The sequence below is a fragment of the Carcharodon carcharias genome, chromosome 4, assembly GCF_017639515.1.
Source record: "Carcharodon carcharias isolate sCarCar2 chromosome 4, sCarCar2.pri, whole genome shotgun sequence".
NCBI lineage: Eukaryota > Metazoa > Chordata > Chondrichthyes > Lamniformes > Lamnidae > Carcharodon > Carcharodon carcharias.
The window spans coordinates 170,488,660-170,508,621 of NC_054470.1; the positions used below are offsets into that span (position 1 = coordinate 170,488,660).

General features: G+C 40.0%; 1 protein-coding gene across 3 annotated transcripts in view; it reads right to left on the bottom strand.

The window, feature by feature from the left end:
- trappc11 (trafficking protein particle complex subunit 11) overlaps window positions 1–19,962 on the bottom strand; it is an 88,431-nt gene that overhangs the window by 15,745 nt on the left and 52,724 nt on the right. For all 3 annotated transcript variants that reach the window (XM_041186424.1, XM_041186425.1, XM_041186426.1), the window contains exons 20-24: window positions 18,860–19,047; window positions 12,423–12,571; window positions 4,343–4,464; window positions 2,419–2,538; window positions 691–756 (exon numbers count right to left, since the gene is read on the bottom strand). In XM_041186424.1, coding sequence (XP_041042358.1) covers window positions 691–756; window positions 2,419–2,538; window positions 4,343–4,464; window positions 12,423–12,571; window positions 18,860–19,047 — 645 coding nt within the window. The remainder of the gene's footprint in view (window positions 1–690; window positions 757–2,418; window positions 2,539–4,342; window positions 4,465–12,422; window positions 12,572–18,859; window positions 19,048–19,962) is intronic.

Here is a 19,962-nt window from a genome sequence, read left to right on the forward strand (position 1 = left end):
TACCATCCAGAGTCTTAGTGGTCCTGGATTAGGGAGGGCATGTCAACAGAGTTCTCACTTCTGATTACTATCTAGTAACTCCTGCTGGAAGTGTGAATGCATGGATGCCAAGTAAGAAAAGCATCAACCCTGATGACCCCACCGTCCAATAGCTTGCTGACACTCACCATCAAGGCTCACATAAATAGTAACTACTTGGGTTTGGTACCAGGTGATGTTCAGCACCTGCAGAAGAGGTGCCTTGAAGAGTGGATGGTGAAAAAATTCAGTGTCTCGCTGCTCTCGCTCTAGACAAGCTAAGATGATTTTTTTTTCAGCTTTGCAAAAAGGGTGAGCTGGGTAAACATGCAATGACCTCCACCACTTCCTCCCATCTGGTGAGATTCTCAATCAGTCCTAACCAAAATGTGGTAAAGTTGAACAAATATATAAATTTATTTATTTCACAAATATTGTGAAACAGTTTTCTTGAAGCAAAATTTAATTGGAACAGAGAAACCAAGTAAGCAGCAGCATTGCAGGAGAGCAAGAGAGATAGAAGAGAAATGAAAGCTGCTTTACAGTCAGTAACCAGGCCCTCACAATGCCATTAGGTATAGTTTGGATATATTTGCCTGAGGATATGTTTAAATCTTCCAAGTTAAAGTTAAACTCAAGAAAACAAATAACTAAATTTACTCTTGCACTTACCTTTGTAGAAACAAATTTTGCCGCAACATCAAATGGCACAACCGTTTCAATAGTGATGGTCTCATCCTAAAAGGCAAAGAGAACTTTAACAACTTTGCATTGCTAGAATCAAACATTTACAAAACAGACCTTGAATCATAGAATCTTAAAATACAGAAGGAGGCCATTGGCCCATCGAACCTGTGCCAGCTCTTTGTCAAACCTGTCCAATTTAGTGCCACCTCCAAGCTTTTCCCCTATAACCCTGTAAGTTAGTTCCTTGAAAAACATATCCAATTGCCTTACCACTACCTGAAGCAGAATTTCTACAGTTGGGCTAAGTGCATAAAAATATTTCATTATGAATCCAGAGATACATTTGAGGATAACCCAAAATTCTGAAATTTTACACAATGTTTTAGTACTTTGTCAGTAACAAATCAATAATATGGAAACAAAAGCAGAAAATGTTGGAAAAACTCAGCAGGTCTAACAGCATCTGTGGAGAGAAAGACAGAGTTAGCGTTTTGAGTCCATATGGCTCTGTTTTTGCTTCAGATTTCCAGCATCTGCAGTATTTTGCTTTTATCAATAATATAATAAACACTATTTTATACATTATACTATTAGATTTTCTATTTTGAACATTAATATCATTGCATCCCTTTGGCTTTTAATGTGCAATCATTTTTTTTTTATTCATTCATAGAATGTGGGTGTTGCTGGCTAGGCCAGCAACATATTGCTCATTCCTAATTGCCCTTGATTGGTGGCGGTGACCGCCTTTTTGATCTGCTGCAGTCCACGTGGCAATCCAAGTATCATTTTTCAAAATACAAGAAAAATTATCTCAACAGTATTTCCTCAAAAAAGGAGAATTACATAATATGTTTAGATAATTGGGCATTACATTGTTTAAGAAATCCCCAGATAAGCATTCTAAAACAACTCTAAGCGTTGTACTAAGACAACATAGAACTTGCACTTTTAATAGGATAGCTTGTACTTTCATAAACCAAGTTGTAAGTGACAGGCAACATTATAAGTATGGACATAAAGGCAGCCTTTCACAACCCACAAACATCCTAACACACCTTACTACTGAAGGAAGGAGATTGGGAAGCCAATTTGTGTAAAAAGTTGTGTGAACAGCAATGAAATAATAACAAAATAATTTATATTAGTGATTATACATTATACTATTAGATTTTCTATTTTGAACATTAATATCATTGCATCCCTTTGGCTTTTAATGTGCAATCATTTTTTTTTTATGCGTTCAAGGAATGTGGGTGTTAGTGACTCGAAACATCAACTCTTTTCTTCTCCGCCGATGCTGCCATACCTGCTGAGTTTTTCCAGTTAATTCTGTTTTTGTTTTGGATTGCCAGCATCCGCAGTTTTTTGTTTTTATTTTTATATTAGTGATATTGGTTGAAGGATAAATAATGTATAGGACACTACGGAGAACTCCCCTCTGCTCTGCTTCAAACTAGTGGCATGGAATCTTTTACAGCCGCTTGAGGGCAGACTGGATTTTGTGCTCATGACTTTGGAATGAAGTTTGAACTTGGAAGTTGACTTGGAAGCTAGAGTGCTACCTCTGAGCTACAAAGACGGGCGTATTAAAAATGTATTTCTTATCCTTCAGCTTAACTACGCTGAAGACATTGGAAGGTTTATATATGGGGGAAAAGAAAAACCCAAACAATCTATAACATCAGCAAGGTTCAGGAAACTGTCACCAACCTTGTGGCATTTGCAAACGATCTCTTTGCCTTCAACGACAGTAGTAACAGCATAAGAAACATGAACCAAAAAAATTCTCGATCCAACTTGCCCACATCGGATGTGCAGAGGTTTCTCCACCTACACAAGGTTCAGACAATTAGTTTATGATTAAATATCTAAGAACATAGGAACAGGAGTAGGCCATTTGTCCCGTCGGCTTGCTCTACCATTCAATTTGATTATGGCCAAAATAAAAATGTTTAATATAAATATATAGTCTAAACTGTATGAAACATCATCCAAAGTTAAATAATTTATGAATCAACTAATTATTTAAAAATGAACTTCTGTCTGCCATAATTCATGAAATCTTTGCAAGTTATACAATCTACTGTGGCAGGTGTCCGTCAACACAACTTCCGCATAAAACACCTAGACAATCCTTCTGTAAACAAAGCAAATCCTGCTGTCATATGCCTCTCACTTTCCATTTTTTAAATTGATACCGAAATTAGATTTCTCTCATTTTTTATCAAACATCGGAAGCAGCTTTTAATTATGAACAAACAACCACCGCTAAAACATGCGTATTGCTCATCAGAAACAGATAGAGATGCTTTGCAGCAATACCCAGCATCAAATACAAGATACAGGCAGGGCAATAAATGAGTTTAAATATTAACAAAAAGTTTGCAATGGGCTTCTCAGGATTCCAGATATATTAATTTCTACTAAAAGTAACACTTAACTGAATGGTCAATCAGAAAGCATCACGAGAATGCTGCCCAATTGGCCAACCGCAAGTGTTCAACAGGGCCAAGGCAGCTGTGGAGTGCATAATAAGATAAAGGAATAGCACAGACATTGAAAACTATACGACATGCTGACCAAGGTTTGCAGATCATGGTTGATTATTTGGGGTGAACGTAACCACTCTGAATGGTGTGAAAGAGCAATGCACTAATAAACAAAGCAGTAAGTATAGTATGCATGAAGGCAATAATCTGGTTGCAAACACAGGGATCTGCAGGAGCTGAAGGAATAGGAGATAAAGTCTCCAACAAAATTTTCAAGGTCAGAAGTGAAGATGACCTTGGAAAAAAAAATCTATCGTAAAAAGAGACTGCCGTATATGTAGATAGCCAATGATACCCATGCAATTTAAAAGCTGGCAAGACAAATTGCCTTAGTATGCAACATCCAAATTGATACTGTAATTTGCTGCAAATGCAACATATAGGAAGTAAAAATGGTTAACTAAATGGGATCAGAACATAAACTATTATAAGTCCAGAGTACCCAAACTTCTGTTTGCTTTGCATGTGTGTCGTGAACACTGCAAGAAACAAACCTTCCATAAGTATCAGCAGAGACTGCTTTTAAAAGCATTTTGAAAGGAGTTGGAAGAATTACAGACAATAGCGAACATGAGAAAAAGCACGACAGATAATGGCTCAGCACCGCAACACTGGTTGATGCACCCATGCTGCAGTGAGGCTGAAACAGACAAGTTGCCCTTTCACGTTGCTCTTTTGCTCTATGCTGTACCTTTAATGAGGTATTAAATATCAGGGGGGAACCTAGTTACTGGCAAAGAGAAAAGAACATAAACCCTGTGTCCATAAGTATGAAAAGCTTACGATTATTATTTTATTAAAAATACATTATTTTTGAAAAGAACAATCTTGTTATTGAAGGCAATTACTGATGAGGTTAATATTTGGAAAGAGTGAACCAAGCAGGAGCTTCACCTGCCAGAGAAAATATAAAGAAATTACAGGCACTGTACCTATGATTTGTCATTTATTGAAATTCAGGTGCAAGAAATGGTTAGAAGCAAGACAGGAGAGGCTCCTCATCTAGAGTATGCATTGTAAAATCCTCCTCTCTCCAAGTACAGTACGATCTAAACTTTACATATAGGCCCATTAAGGAAGTTTACCATTTCCCCTGGGTGCAAGTCTCCAATGGGAATATCAGGAAGCAAAGCAGGATGAGAATCATCACACATCTCGGTACCATCAAGGGTGACGTGAGTTGTTTGAGTGAGGTTGGCATCCTGGCCTGAAAATGGTACAGAAAACAATTTTCAATGTTGGTTCGTAGAAATCTGATAAAAGTTTGCCGCCATTTTAGATACAGGACTCAAATTATTAGCTTGAATAAGGCAAACTCTATAATAGAGCACAAGCTTCAGGAGCTCTAATGCAATTGAGGCCCATAGCGATTTATGACTGTAGAATATATGTTTGTTTCCCTTACCTTGCAAATAAAAAGACAGAAGAGAAAGAGGACAAGACATCAAGACATGTGTTGCATCCATCTTGTTTCAATTCAGAAGAAGTTCATCTAAATATAGTTACTATACATCAAAAATCATTCACTGCATGTGATGAGAGGTATTTGAGAAATGCAGTAAGTGCTTTATACATGCAGGTATTTATTTTACTTTCATATGAAACAGCAGCTAGGTCAAATAGTAGGATAAATTTATAACTGGATTTCTATTAACAGCATGCTGTATGTAAGATATTGAATTTTAAGAATCGTTTAGAGTGCAAATGTTCATTCTAAAAGGAAATAAAATGTCTTGGTTTATTTGATTTTACACCTGTAAAATCATCCGTCTTTCACTCTCCTCTACTCAGCTGCTGAAAGCCTCATCCATGCTTGTCACCTCTAGACTAGGCTATTCTAATGCTCTTCTTGCCATCCTCCCACCTCGCACACTCCGTAAATACCTAAAACTCAAACTCTTATCCCAACTTGCACCAAATCCTATTCACCATCAACCCTGTGGAAAAAAAAAATTGTTTGATAACACTTTTGTGAAGCATTTTGGAATATTTTACCAGATGAAAAAGCACGATATAAATACTTTGTTGTTGCTCGCTGACCTACACCGAGTTCCCTATCAGGCAGTGGCTTGATTTTAAAATTCTCACCCAGGTTTTCAAATCCCACCATAGCCTCATCCCTGCCCATCCCTAACAACTTCCAGCAATATAAACCCTATGAGGTCTCTGCTCTCCAATTTTAGCCACTTGCCCATCCAATTTTCATGGCTCTACTGTTGACTATGTGTCTTTAACATAGTGAAATGACCTACGGTGCTTCACGAGAACAAACAAAATTTGACACTGAGCCACACATGGAATTACTTGGACAGATAACCAAAGGCTTGGTTGAATATGTAGATTTTCAGCAGTGTCTGGAGAACTGGAGATGCAGAGGTTTAAGGGAGGAATTCCAGAGCTGAGGGGTCCAGGCAGCTAAAGGGATGGTCGCCAAAATCAAAGCTCATGAGCCCAGAATTGGAGGATTGCAGAGATGTTGGAGGGTTGTAGCGCTGGATAAAGTTAGGAGGGAGGCACAAGGCTTTGGAGGAATCTAAAAACAAGGAGAAGGAATTTAAAAACAAGGTGCTGCCGGACTGGATTGCAATGCAAGGGTGAACAAGGAAGTATAATCTTAAAATTAGAGGTGGGCCCTTTTGGAGCGTAGTTAGGAAACACGTTTCCCAAAGTGGAAAAATGGAATTCTCTCCACCAAAAAGACTTGTAAAAAAAATAAATAAATTTATTTGTGGGATGTGAGCGCCACTGGCAAAGCTGACATTTATTGCATATTTCTGGTTGCCCTGAGAAGTGGGCCTTCTTCATGGATCATTAAGGAGTGGTGCCTACCTGTTAGTGTGAAATTGGAGTCACATATTGGTCAGACCAGGTGAAGTTTCCTTTCCTCAAGGATACCAGTGAACCAGTTAGATTTTTAATGACAATCAGACAACTCCATGGTTACTTTGACACCTGAGTTTGTAAATTTCCAAATGTTTGAAAAAAAAACTAAATTCAAATTCCCGAAAACCACGGTGATATACCATGGTATATCTTGATTACAAGTGCAATAACTTAATTACTACAGCTACCGTGCCCATTATTGTTGAGTTAATTGACATTTTCAAGAGCACAATGGTACAAAGGAAGGTGGATCAAATACAGGTAGAGTTGAAGTAACGATCAGGCTTGAGGGGTTGAATGGCCTACTTCCCTATGTTTCAGTAGTTCGAGTTAAGCTGCAATTAAAAAAGGAATAAAAACAGCAGAGGCATTTTTGTGTGCATGATTTCAATTCAAATGGATAACCAGAATTAAGCAACTTTAAGCAAATACACTTCTTGATTACCTTCTCTTTATTTACAAGGGGTGACATGAGTAATATGCCCAGAGACCACCAAAGCAAAATGAGTGATTTTGGTATAAATAACAAAGTCCTTGGAAGACTAAAAGAGCTCAAATCAAGTAAGCTGTCAGGGATCTCTGTGGTATGTGGCCCAGATTGGAACGTTGGGAAGGGACTAGTAGATTGAAAACATTTGGCTGTGGTGCCAAATATTTTTTTTTAAAGTTAGAAAAGAGACAACTACAGATCCATTATTCGTACTTCAATTCTGTGCAAAATAGTGGAACAATCAGTAGTAAACTTGAGGAATATTTATGCAGTATTGTAAATGACAGAGAGCTTCAGAAGGGGAGGATCCTACTTGACCAGCCTCCTTGATTTATTTGAGGTGGCGGCAACTGAAGTGGACTGTGAAGAACCCTACAATACTGTAACTTAGATTTCCAATGGCATTGGATAAAATTCCACACAAAAAGTTCCCAGTTAAGTTCAAATCTAAGGTAAATAGTCAGAATGGATAAGAAACTGGCCAAGGATAAGAAAACCAGATATGTTTGTTAGTGGAAGGCAGGTGGTGTGTTAAAGTATGGAGTGGGGTGCTCAGGGCATGGTATTGGACCACTATTCCTGAAATACATCAATGACTTGGGGAAGAACATTCCCCTCGTTGGGGAGGTTGTGCGGGGGCGGGCAGGTGCAAGTGCAAATCCGATCGGTGCCCCCAATCGGGTGTGCACCACCATTTTAATTGGTGGGCCAATTAAGGCCCACCCAACATGATGCACACACAGAAGTACTGTGCGTTCCCTGTGCAGGTGGGGGGGTTTCAGACTTGGGGACTGCGGTCTTTTGCATATGCGCGTGAAAGAGCGCAGAAATTTCCCTGAGGCACAGATGTGCCTCAGTGAGATTAGTTTAAGTTTAATATATGTGGAAAAAAATTTTAAGGACACGTCCCTTTGTGTGAAACTGTCCACATGAGCTGGGACATGTCCATTAATTTTTTTCAAAATTTTTTATTTAATTAACAAACCCTTCATGAAACCTCATCCTGCCAGTGGATGAGGTTTCATGAAAAATGCGAAGGCCGCCTGGGCTCTTCACCTGCCCGCCAACCTTAAGGTTGGACGGGCAGCATTCTTAACAACTTTAATTCGTTTTAATAACGGCCTTAGTAGGCTTTTGACAGTTCGGTGGGCACGCAGCCGTCGGGACGCATGCCCGATGTCACCGCGTGTCATTTTAACTGTCAGCGAGCAGGCCTCACCCCCTCTCGCCAACAGGAAAATTCAGCCCTTAGATTCACAATCTCAATGCATATTGGTCAAATTTGCAGATGGTACCAAACTAGGCAGGGTGGTGGAATCAAGGAGGCAGGCAAAATGTTGAATGTCTCGAGACTTCTAATCATGCAGATCATCAAAAAAAAGTACCACGTAACTAAAACAGGATACAAGTCACAGGAAGTCATGAGAAAACCACAATGCTCTGGTCAAACGTTATCTTGAGCACGATGTTCAGTTCCAGCACCCAAGAAACAAAACAGACATTCAGAAGTACTAGAAGCAGTGAAAGAAAGAGCCACGAAGCTGAACCCTAATGTCAAAGGACTGAGTTAGGAAAAAACACTAGAGAAATGTGGGCTTTTCAGCCTGGAAAAGTGGTGTTGAGAGGTGATCTTAGAGGTACACGAGATTAAGGATGTAGAAAAGATGGGCCAAATGACTTTCCTCTCTGGAGTCATCTGTGGGTCTTGAACAAACAAGAAACAGCTCACACCAACTACGATAACCTCATTTTTATAGTAACTGATTGCACTGTGTAACAGTTGCTCTAATAACAACATCTTTCTATTTGTGGAATTGGGAAAATAACTAAGAATTTGAGATCTACTCTGCACTGCTGCTCATTCTTGATCCAAGCCCCGAGTTCAAACAATAAACCCACGTTGCACTTCAGTCTCCATTAACTGCATGTTTCTAGATATGCAATGATTTTTAGATGGGCTTACTGAAGGACAAACTCAACGTGAGCTAAACCCCAATACATTATCTTAAAACAACAGACATACAAGATGCAAATTCTGTATATTCCTAAACCAACTGCGGTCATTGCAATATTAACAACTTCCCAGCTAAATATCAATTATAGATAGGCACTTGTGCCTGAGAGTTTACTTTCCAATTTTATTAGGATTCTGGTCTAAGATACATACTAATGGTCTGGTTTTTACGGTCTGCAATGAAGGAACACCACTCACATTCACAACATGACAGATGCCCACAGAGTTTTTGCGGTGTTACTATTCCAGAACAGACCCCCAATTTTGTTACAATCTGGTTAGGGACCCAAAACTTTTTTTTCTGTAAAGTAGACAAAATTTGAATACCCAGGTGTTTACTAAGTGAATAAAGCCATGAGATTCCAGTTTTAAACAAAAAGAAATTTTACTATATGAGAGCCACCAAAACAAGCAGTCAATATTATTTATGTTATAAAACAAAAACAGAATTACCTGGAAAAACTCAGCAGGTCTGGCAGCATCGGCGGAGAAGAAAAGAGTTGACGTTTCAAGTCCTCATGACCCTTTGACAGAACAAGTTCTGTCGAAGGGTCATGAGGACTCGAAACGTCAACTCTTTTCTTCTCCGCCGATGCTGCCAGACCTGCTGAGTTTTTCCAGGTAATTCTGTTTTTGTTTTGGATTTCCAGCATCCGCAGTTTTTTTTTGTTTTTATTTATGTTATACTCTAACATACAGAGTTAACAAGGTAAGCAGGAATTAACAGGCAAAACTTTGGTCGAACACATCACAAACTGCACATTAAATGGCAGTACAACTAAAACAAATCCCACAAATTTCTCAACTATCCACCCAGACAGTGAACACTAAGTCACAGGAATCTTCAAAACTGTCTCCCCACGAGGGATTTCAGCTCCTCTCTTTAGAGGATCTAGCCTCTGATTTCCCTCAACCACAGCTCCAATTCAGACTAGAGGCCTTCCTGCTTCTTCCTTGGCCTGCAAATAATTGTCAGGCAACAGAATCCAAACTTTAGAATGCCCCAGGGATTGCTCACCGCCCATCTGTTTAATCGCTTCTCCCGAGACGACACAAAGATAGGTAGGAAAGTGAATTGTGAAGAGGACGTAAGGAGGTAAAAAAGTGACACAGGTGGGTTAAGTGAGAAGGCAAAGATATGGCAAATGGAGTATAATGTAAGCAAATATGAAACCGTTCACTTTGGCACGAAGAATAAAAAAGGAGCTTATTATCTAAATAGAGAGAGATTTCAGAGCTCAGATTCAGAGGGACTGGGTGTCCTAATGTATGAATCACAAAAGGTTAGTACACAGGTACTGCTGGTAATTAAGAAAGCTAATAGAATGCTATCATTTATTGAGAGAGGAATTGATTACAAAAGTAGGGAGGTTATGCTTCAGTTGTACAAGGCATTAGTGAAACCACATCTGGAGTACTGTGAACAGTACCGGTCTCCTTATTTAAAGAAAGATGTAAATACATTAGCAGTTCAGAGAAAGTTTACTACACTAATACCAGGAATGGGCAGGTTGTCTTATGAGGAAAGGCTGGGCAGGTTAGGCTTGTTTCCACTGGAATTTAGAAGAACAAGAGATGACTTAATTGAAACCTTTAAGATCCTGAGGGGTCTTGACAGTGTGGATGTGGAGAGGATGTTTCCTCTTGTGGGAGGATCTAGGACTAAGGGTCACTGTTTAAAAATGAAGGGTTGCTCACTTAAGGGAGATGAGGAGAAATTTTTCTCTCAAAGGGTTGAGAGTCTTTGGAACTCTCTTCCTCAAAAGACAGTGGAAGCAGAATCTTTGAATATTTTTAAGGCAGAGCTAGATGGATTCTTGATTAACAAGGGGGTGAAATGTTATTGGGTAGGCAGGAGTGTGGGGTTAAGGTTACATTCAGATCAGCCATGATCTTATTGAATGATAGAGCAGGCTCGAGAGGCAGAGTGGCCTACTCCTGCTCATAACTCATATGATTCAGCATTCCACTGGATTCACAAGGGTGCACTGTAGGATCTAATCAGCAACATAATCCCAGCTTCCTAGCTGCTCGGCGCAGAATCCCACTGTTCAGAGGCTTTCCTTTGCCCCATCTTCCAGCTTTTCGGAGTTATCAATTAACCCCCACCTCTTGCCAGGCTTCTGAGCTTCAGCTTCTCCGAGCTAACGCCAGCATTTCAGCTTTACAGGGCTAGCAACCTTCTGCGGTCTCCTCAGCTCAGGCTGAAAACTGTTCTGTTAAATCTTACAACCGTCATCCCCTGCTCTGAGGCAGGGTCTAATATATCAAAAACAGAATTACCTGGAAAAACTCAGCAGGTCTGGCAGCATCGGCGGAGAAGAAAAGAGTTGACGTTTCGAGTCCTCATGACCCTTCGACCGAACTGAGGGGTTCGGTCGAAGGGTCATGAGGACTCGAAACGTCAACTCTTTTCTTCTCCGCCGATGCTGCCAGACCTGCTGAGTTTTTCCAGGTAATTCTGTTTTTGTTTTGGATTTCCAGCATCCGCAGTTTTTTTGTTTTTATCTATTGTCTAATATATCAACCTTGGTACATTCTGTACCTTAAATTTTACCATCTCCAGTCAACCAAAGGTGCTAAACTTACCATGGCTCCACACCAAAACCTCTCACAAAAATCCAAAAATATAGATTCCCTCACAGCAGGCATCTTGGCATCGAACACTTGATTCAACATGGCACCCTCTACTGGTGATCTGTGGGCAGGGCAAGCCATAACAAGGTGCTTCAACCAACCAGATTGAAGAAACCTCACTGTGACATGCAAAGTCTAAACCAGGATGTATCAATTAGACTTTAATCCAGTACAAAAAGTAAATTATACACTGGGAAAGACATTTGGGATTGAGAATGCGCTAAAAATTACATACAAAAAAGTGAAAAAAACAAATTTATTTCTATTTTGAAATATCCAACATTCATTAAACTCTGAAGGAATTAGACTCCGCACTTGTAAAATTAAATTTTCAGGACCAGAGAAGTTGCTTGACAGTTTTTATGACTTACCATATTGATAAATATTCTCTTACACCCGAATACAACAGCCCTAACTTTTTAAGCCAAATAGTGGTCAAATACAGCAACTTCATGCCCTTTGTGTTCCAATGCCGAGTCACTGTTTTGGTGCAGCAGGTGAAGGAATAGGGTAACTTGGGCTGCAACTTTAGGATTTCTGAAATCAACTTCGTATGAGAGTATTCTAGAAGTTGCTGTCCAATTTACTCCACAGCAATGGTGATTGCTATTAGCCTTGCCGTTATTCTCAACACAAAATTGTTGTTTTCCACAACTGACATACTTTAGTGTTATCCTCATGGTTATGGACCAGTTTGAACGAGGTGCATTGACATACTCCACCACACATCTACTAGCAAATTACAACAACTTCACTCTGCTTCATTACAAAATGCAAAATGTCTTACACTTCCACAACACATTGCATGACACAGCACACTCATGAGTACGTATCAGACAAAACTGGAATACCTAATGTGGAGCTTAATTTAGCTTCAAATGCACACAGCCCAAAGAGGGGTTGGACCTAAGAAGCTATACAAGCAGCAATTCTATATAAATGAGAAAAAACTCATGACACACTTTTGATTTCCAGGATGATGGGTCAACTCTAGCTGTTACAATAGAGTTAGCATGGCGCTAGCCTATTGAGTCACCACTTTTGAACCAGAGCACATACTGACACCCTAGACTATTTATTTCATTATAGGCATAAATCCTAAAAAGTAGTGCTGGTGCATCACATGTACATACATGCATACCTGGTTTTAAACCTGCTGTGAGCTTGACATCTCTTGCAATGGTAGCTTCTTGTGACTGAACAGTGACTGCTAAGCAATACATTTCATTGGTTAATGCAGGGGGTTCATGTTGCAGCTGCACCAATATTCTTGGAACTCGAGAAATCACCCTAAAATTGAAAAGAGAAAAGTTACGAAAGTCCATCATTGACAGAAGTGAACATTTTAAGCTGCAAGTACTTACTCCAAAGCAGTAGCTCTACACAGAACACAAGCTATGCCAATCATCAGATAACTTACAAAATACACAAAGGGTCAATTTTTGCAGGAGGTCTTCCACCTATTCACTATAACTGGCAGAAGAACCAGAGAAACTGGCAAAAATAGTGCAAGTTCATCTCTATATTGCTGAACTGGAGACAAATTATCTCTTTAGACTCACAGAGATAGTTTGCTGCCCTACAAGCTATATTCATATTGAAAAATCTCCTTCTTTGATCTGGTGAAAATTAAGGTAGAAAAAGTTTTAGAAGAGATTTTCCAAGTTACAGCCGCAAAATGCGTTCCACATGCATTCCAATAGAATTGGCAAACTGCACATAAAATGCTGTCAGCCTAAGGAGTGTTAACAATGTTTTGCTGACTAATTTCTTAGAAGCTCAATTTGCTGCCCTATAGTTAAACCTGGCCAATCTAATAAAGACTCTGACAAGAAAAACTTAAAATCAGATTCATAATGTATAAGTGAACATTTGGAGAGGTACTTGTGTCAAATAACATAACATAATGAGCATTTTAGCACGTTCCATACTCCGGTTTGCACAATGTTTGTGGGATGAAAGGCAAAGGTCCCTGATTCCACCAGATAGCTGCTGGGCTATCCACTCTGAGTTCAATAGTGGAAAATGTGCCCAGATTCCATCCCTGGTCTATGCTCAGCTCCTTGACAATGCACTCTGCCTGAATGGGACACTTACATCAAGAGCCAACACCACTAACATCATGGAAGCACGTTAATATATTTGGAGGAAGTTAACAGATAAGAATATACAAAATAAGAAACACTAGCAGGAGTACACCATACAACTCCTCTAGCCATTCAATACAGTCACGGCTGAACTCCTCTTAAATTCCACTTTCCCACCTGCTCGCCATTTCCCTTGATTCACTAAAAGATCAAAAATCTCTCAGCTTTAGAGTTTGGACAAAGTACTAAGGTAGCTTGAATGATTCAATTCCAAGTCCAATGTCAGTTATAAGTCATCAAAGTAAATATTATAACAGTATAAATGAGAAGGGTGTTATTGTGCATTAGAAGACAAACAAGGGCAGTTAAAGACAATGTGGAAACAGCATACCAGCGAGGAAGGCTGAAAAAGATTTTATGTTGTTAAATTTGTTCGAGGTTTAAACAGAAAAAGCAGGATTACTACTTGTTAATTTATATATTAAAACTTTGATAAGCATGTATTATAATCTTCAAAACTGAACCTTGTTGATATGCTACATGAAGGCTAAATAAGCACCAGCTGCGAGATTGCATTCCTGCACTGGGTTATAGTGTGCTGTGTCAAACATAGTTAACATGCTATGATTCTGGAACAAAGTTCCTGAAAATTAAACTAGCTATTCCCCATCTAATTTTCAAATGCTAGAAACAGTGTAATAAACAAATTTCTGGGTGCCCATGGAATTCTACTCTGCATTGATATCTTTGCAGAAATCAATAGTTACATGGGCCTCAAAGCGAGTTGGCTGACTTGAAAGCAAATCAAATTAAGCAATATACAGACAAATCAGTTCAACATCAGTGGTGGTAATTCAACAAGCACTTGGAGAGGTTCAAGTTAATGAAGGAAAGTAAGGATTGATTTGTAAAAGGCAGATGTATTTAGCTAATCTAATTGAATATTTTGATGGAGTAACAGAAGGTTGATGAAGAGAATGCAATAGATGTTGTCTATATGGATTTTAAGGAAGTGTTGACATTGAGGGTCATGGAATAGGAGGGTCAGTGTCAGTTTGGATATAAAACTGAGGACAGGAGTAAATGACTGTTTGCAGACCGCAGGATGGTAGACCATGATAGTGGTGATCCCCAAGGTTCAGGGCTGGGGCTACTGCTTTTTTTGGATATATTCAAATGTCTAGGTGTTGGAATACAGAGTAAAATTTCAAAATTTGCCAATCATATCAAAACTGGAGATGTAGCAAACAGTGGGGATAATAGCAATCGACTTTAACAAGACATGGATAGTCTAGCAAAAGGGCAGGCAAGTGACAGGTGCAAGTTGCTACAGAGAGGTACGAGATGATGCATTTTAGCAGAAGGGTTAGGGAGAGGTAATATAGAATAAGTTGAGCAATTCTAAATAGAGTGCAAGGACAGTGTGTTATGACGGTGAGGCTTTGTAAGATGGTTACATTTTAAACTGTTTTCCTTAATTCAAGGTAAAATGGAGTAATGGAGAGAGATCTGGTACAAATTCTGCCTACAACCGGCATGGATGGCCTTGTTACCATGAGGCCAGGGGCCCAGGTCAAATGTGAATTGAAATGCACATGCCAGGTTTAACACCCAAACACAAAGGAAGAGGTGGATGGTTTTGCTATTGCAGACTTTCTGTCTCCAGTGTCGGCCAACAGAGGAAGAGAGAGACAATATCAACTGCAAGTAGCATAGTAAAGGCTGTTCTCTCTTAGCTACTAGGAAGAATGGTGATGGCAACTTGCCCTTTGGTCGAGAAGATTGAACCAGTAGGCATATAAGGAACTTTAAAAGATTCATCCTGGCATAGCCAGGGAAGGATCATCAGAGTAACTTGTGCTGCCGAGGTTGATTCGTGGTCTCAGGGAAGACTGAGGGAAAAGGACTTTCGACAGTCACTGGACGTTATAACTCAACAAAATGGGGACAAATAAGCCCATTGGAAGCTGGAAGCAACCTTGGACTGGGTCCTGTAAAGACTGCAATTCTGTGGAGAGCATGTAATATAAATGGTGTGGGGGTATCAGTCATGTTTAGAAACTAATAGGGGATATCTTTGCTGTAGCTTATTGTATTAATTACCTACTAAGTACTGCTTAGTCACTTTTTTTAAATTTGGTTCTTACAGTAAAAGTCTTAAAACTTGAAATCTTGTTGTTCAACTCCTTTGAGTCAGTCACTGGAATTCAAATATATTTTTTAAAGTTATCAGTCTCTATGGGGATCATAAGGTACATTAGGGTTCATGCACACAGGTCCTTGTGGCAGGGCATATTGAGAGAGTAGTTAACAATGCAAATGCGATCTTGGCCTTCATAAGTAGAGGTATTAAGTACATATGCAGGGAGCCATTATAAAGCTCTGGTTAGGTGACAACTAGAATGTTGCATTCAGCTTTGGTCAAAACACTTGAGTGTAAGAAATAGATTTCTAATAATCATTAAAAAAAATTAATGTTATCAAAATCTCTCTCCTTCTTACCAAGAAAAATCCCTTAGCAGGCTACTGGGCTGACAAAAAACAGTGTAGGCCCATTTTCTTTGCCAAAAACATGCCTCTAGCATAGGATCTGAAACAAGACCCTTTCGGAGTTGAAAAGATAGAGCCTCGTACCCTCTTATCTAGAGAAGTATCCGGCAGAAGTTAAAAAATGGTACCAAGCATGAGATAAACTGGAAGATGACTTCAGAGCTGAGTGATGGGCAGAAGAGGGGTTACCTCCGTGATTGGATAAAAGGGAATAAGTAATTGATATGGAATATCCACCAACTTCTAGAAGCAAGGTATATAAACAGGTGTTCAGGAGGGAAATTGCCACTTCTTTGGATGGAAGATCAGAGGAGAGCTGTGCTGCATAATTTTCTTGAGCTAGCCAGTGTTAAGAGTAGAAGGGATAGCCACCAGCAGCTTCAGAGATCAGCATTCACATTGCGTCCATTTGTCTTCCAGGGCTAGTAAATCATTCTCATCTATCATGGATCATATGCCTTCTCTATTTGGCTTATGCATCATACTTAAACTCCTGCCTTTTAATAAACTGCTTTAAAATCTCTTAGGAGCTTGACCACCATTTTTGGGTAACCTGGGACTCCTTTGCCAAATCCTACAGGAAGGATGCAAAGTTCTTAAGAGGGTAGAGAGAGGATTTACCAGAATGGTTCCAAAGATGAGGTATTTTAGCTACAAGGTTATGTTGGTGAAGCAGGGGCTGTTTGCCATGCAGCAAAGGAGATCGAGGGAAGATTGGATAAGTGGGCAAGATCAGACCAGGGTTAGATAAGGTAGACAAAACAAAAAATCTATGTCCACTGTGTTTTTTAAGATTGCGTTGGGGGGTGGGGAGAATATGAGAAAAAGCTTTTTTTCCCCAACGCAACATGCGGTAATGACCTTCAACTTGATGCCTACAATGATGTGGTGGAAGCAGAGATGTTTAATGATTTCAAAGGAAATTGGATGGGCACTCGTGGAAAAAATTGCCTACATATGACAGCCTTTGAAAAAGGATGAAACATTCCTCCCAGCATGGATTTCTAAAGGGGAAATAATGTTTAACTAACTTGCTGGAGCTTTTGAAGAAGTAACAGAAAAGGTTGATGAGGATAATGCTGTTGATGTGATGTACATGGACTTTGAAAAGGCATTTGACATAGTACCACATAACCGACTTGAGAAAAATTATTGTTTATGGAATAAAAGGGACAGTAGAAATGTGGTTACGAAATTGGCCGAAAAATAAAGAGAGTAAAGATCAATGGATATTTTTCAGGTTGGAGGAAGGTTTGCAGTGGAGTTCCCCAGGGGTCGGTATTGGGACCCTTGCTGTTCCTGGTAATACATTAATGATCTAGATCTTGGGGTGCAAGGGGCAATTTGAAAGTCTGTGGATGACACAAAGCTTGGCAGTGTTGTGAACTGCGAGGAGGATGGTGTGGAACTTCAAGAGGACATAGATAAGTTGGTGGAGTGGGCAGATAGGTGGCAGATGAAGTTCAATGCAGAGAAGGTGAAGTGATGCATTTTGGTAGGAAGGACATGGGCAGAAAATATAAAATAAGGGGTGAAATTTTGAAGGGGGTGCAGGAGCAGAAAGACGGGTGAAAAATCAGTGCTGGTTTGAGCACTGGAATCACTGAATCTTAATGGCACAGAAGAAGGCCATTCAGTCCATCATGTCTGCACAGGCATTGAAGGTGGAAGGACAGGTGGACAGAGCAGTTAATAAAGCACATAGTATCCTGAGCTTTACTAATAGAGGCATAGTGTACAAGAGCAAGGAGATTTTGCTGAACTTATATAAGACACTCATTAGACCTCAGCTGAAATATTGTGTACAGTTCTGGACGCTATATTATAGGAAGGATGTGAACACATTAGCGAGAATGCAGAAGAGGTTTATAAGAATGATTCCAGGCATGAGGAACTTCAGCTATGAGAGTAGACTGGAAAGGTTGGGACTGTTCTTCTTGGAGAGAAGGTAGTTGAGAGGAGATTTGACAGATGTTCGAAATCATGAGGCGGCTGGACAGAGCAGATAGGGAGAAGCTGTTCCCACTCGTAAAATGATGAAGAACGAGAGGACACAGATTTAAAGTGATTTGCAAAAGAAGCAAGTGTGACATGAGAAAACAATTCCACACGAGTTGTTCGGGTCCAGAATGCACTGCCTGGAAATATGGTGGAGGCAGGCTCAATCAAGGCATTGAAGAGGACATTAGATCATTATTTGAATATAAACAATGTGCAAGCGTACGGGGAAAAGGCAAGGCAATGGCACTAGGTCAGAATGCTTATTTGGAGAGCCTGTGCAGACACGATGGACCGAATGGCCTTCTTCTGTGCCATTAAGATTCGGTGATTCCAGTGCTCAAACCAGCACTGATTTTCTCTATAATGAGTGAAAGTCTCATTAACATTTCTCTGTCAGCCAATCCTCATTGTAGGAGTGATCCTTTCCAACAGAAATTAGGACTATTTTTCGAACTGTCCACATGCACTCTAAATAAAGAAAGTGAAATACACTTAAATCCAGTTGATCTTATCACTTGGTTCCATTAAAAATCTATACTAATGGAGGACAAGGGAGGAAGATGAAAAAAAAATTAAGAAACACTCTAATGTAGTTTTGTGCCAAAGAAAAGAAGTTTAAAACATGCATGCTGATGTAAGCATGAATCTTATTCAGGATAAGAATGGTGTTAGCTCATTGCTCTTGTCCGACCAACAATAAAAATAAAAATAAATCACACCCTCAGGCAAAGGTTCTATTCTCCTTGCATGATACATTTATTCTAACCCATGTCACTCTGAGCAAATTCTTCAGATCAACTCTGGGGATGCAACTGCAGATTAGCACTACTGCTCTTTGCCTCTGACATTGAACAGCATCTGTTATTAGCATCAAAACTGTGAATAATGGACTTTCACTGGAGTAACTGCATTATAGAAATTAATCCTTTCCTGTACTCACATGGTGCTTGCCTGTATTGTCACATTGTCCCAGCATACTTCATTGTCAGGCATCTTTGGTCGTCGTCTAAAGGATCGAGTGGCCTGCAAGGCCTCCTGGCACGATGCAGCATCTCCTCCTCCACCCCTCCAGTTAAGTATCACACACCTGCCACTATCACTACCGAGGACCAGGTCTACAGAAGTTATCTAATAGCACAGGCAGAAGAAATAGCACCAAATTTTAATAGGAGAACTTATTCAGCAAACATTGCCTTTTTGAAGATTTTTGGAATGTTTCTCATCACAAGTCAATACAATCTCAATTTTAAAAACCAAAACTACAACCCCATGAAGTCTCACGGCATCAGGTCAAACATGGGCAAGAAAACACTTGCTGATTACCACGTGCCGCGCCCCCTCAGCTGATAAATCAGTACTCCTCCTTGTTGAGTACCACTTGGAGGAAGCACTGAGGATGGCATGGGCGCAGAATGTTCTCTGGGTGTGGGAGTTCAATGTCCATCATCAAGAGTGGCTCAGTAGCACCACTGCTGACCGAGATGCCCAAGTCCAAAAGGACATAATTGCTAGAATGGCTCTGTGGCAGGTGGGGAAGGAACCAACTAGAGGGAAAAACATACTTGACCTCATCCTCACCAACCTGCCTGCCACAGATGCATCTGTCCATGACATATTGGTAGGAGTGACCACCACACAGTCCTGGTGGAGACAAGTTCTGTCTTCACATGGAGGATGCCCTCCACCGTGCTAAATGGGCAACCACGGGACATCAGCAGCAGCAGAATTGTACTTAACCACAATCTGTATCCTTACTCTAACATTACCAGAAACCAAGGGATTTTTTTATTCATTGGATGTGGGCATCATTGGCTAGGCCAGCATTCATTGCCCATCCCTAATTGGCCTTGTTCAGAAGGCATTTAAAAGTCAGCCACATTGCTGTGGGTCTGGAGTCACATGTAGGCCAGCCAAGGTAAGGACAGCAGATTTCCTTCCCTAAAACGACATTAGTGAACCAGATGGGTATTTTACAACAATAGCCATCAGACTATTAATTCCAGATTTTTTTTATGGAATTAAAATTTCACCACCTAACGTGGT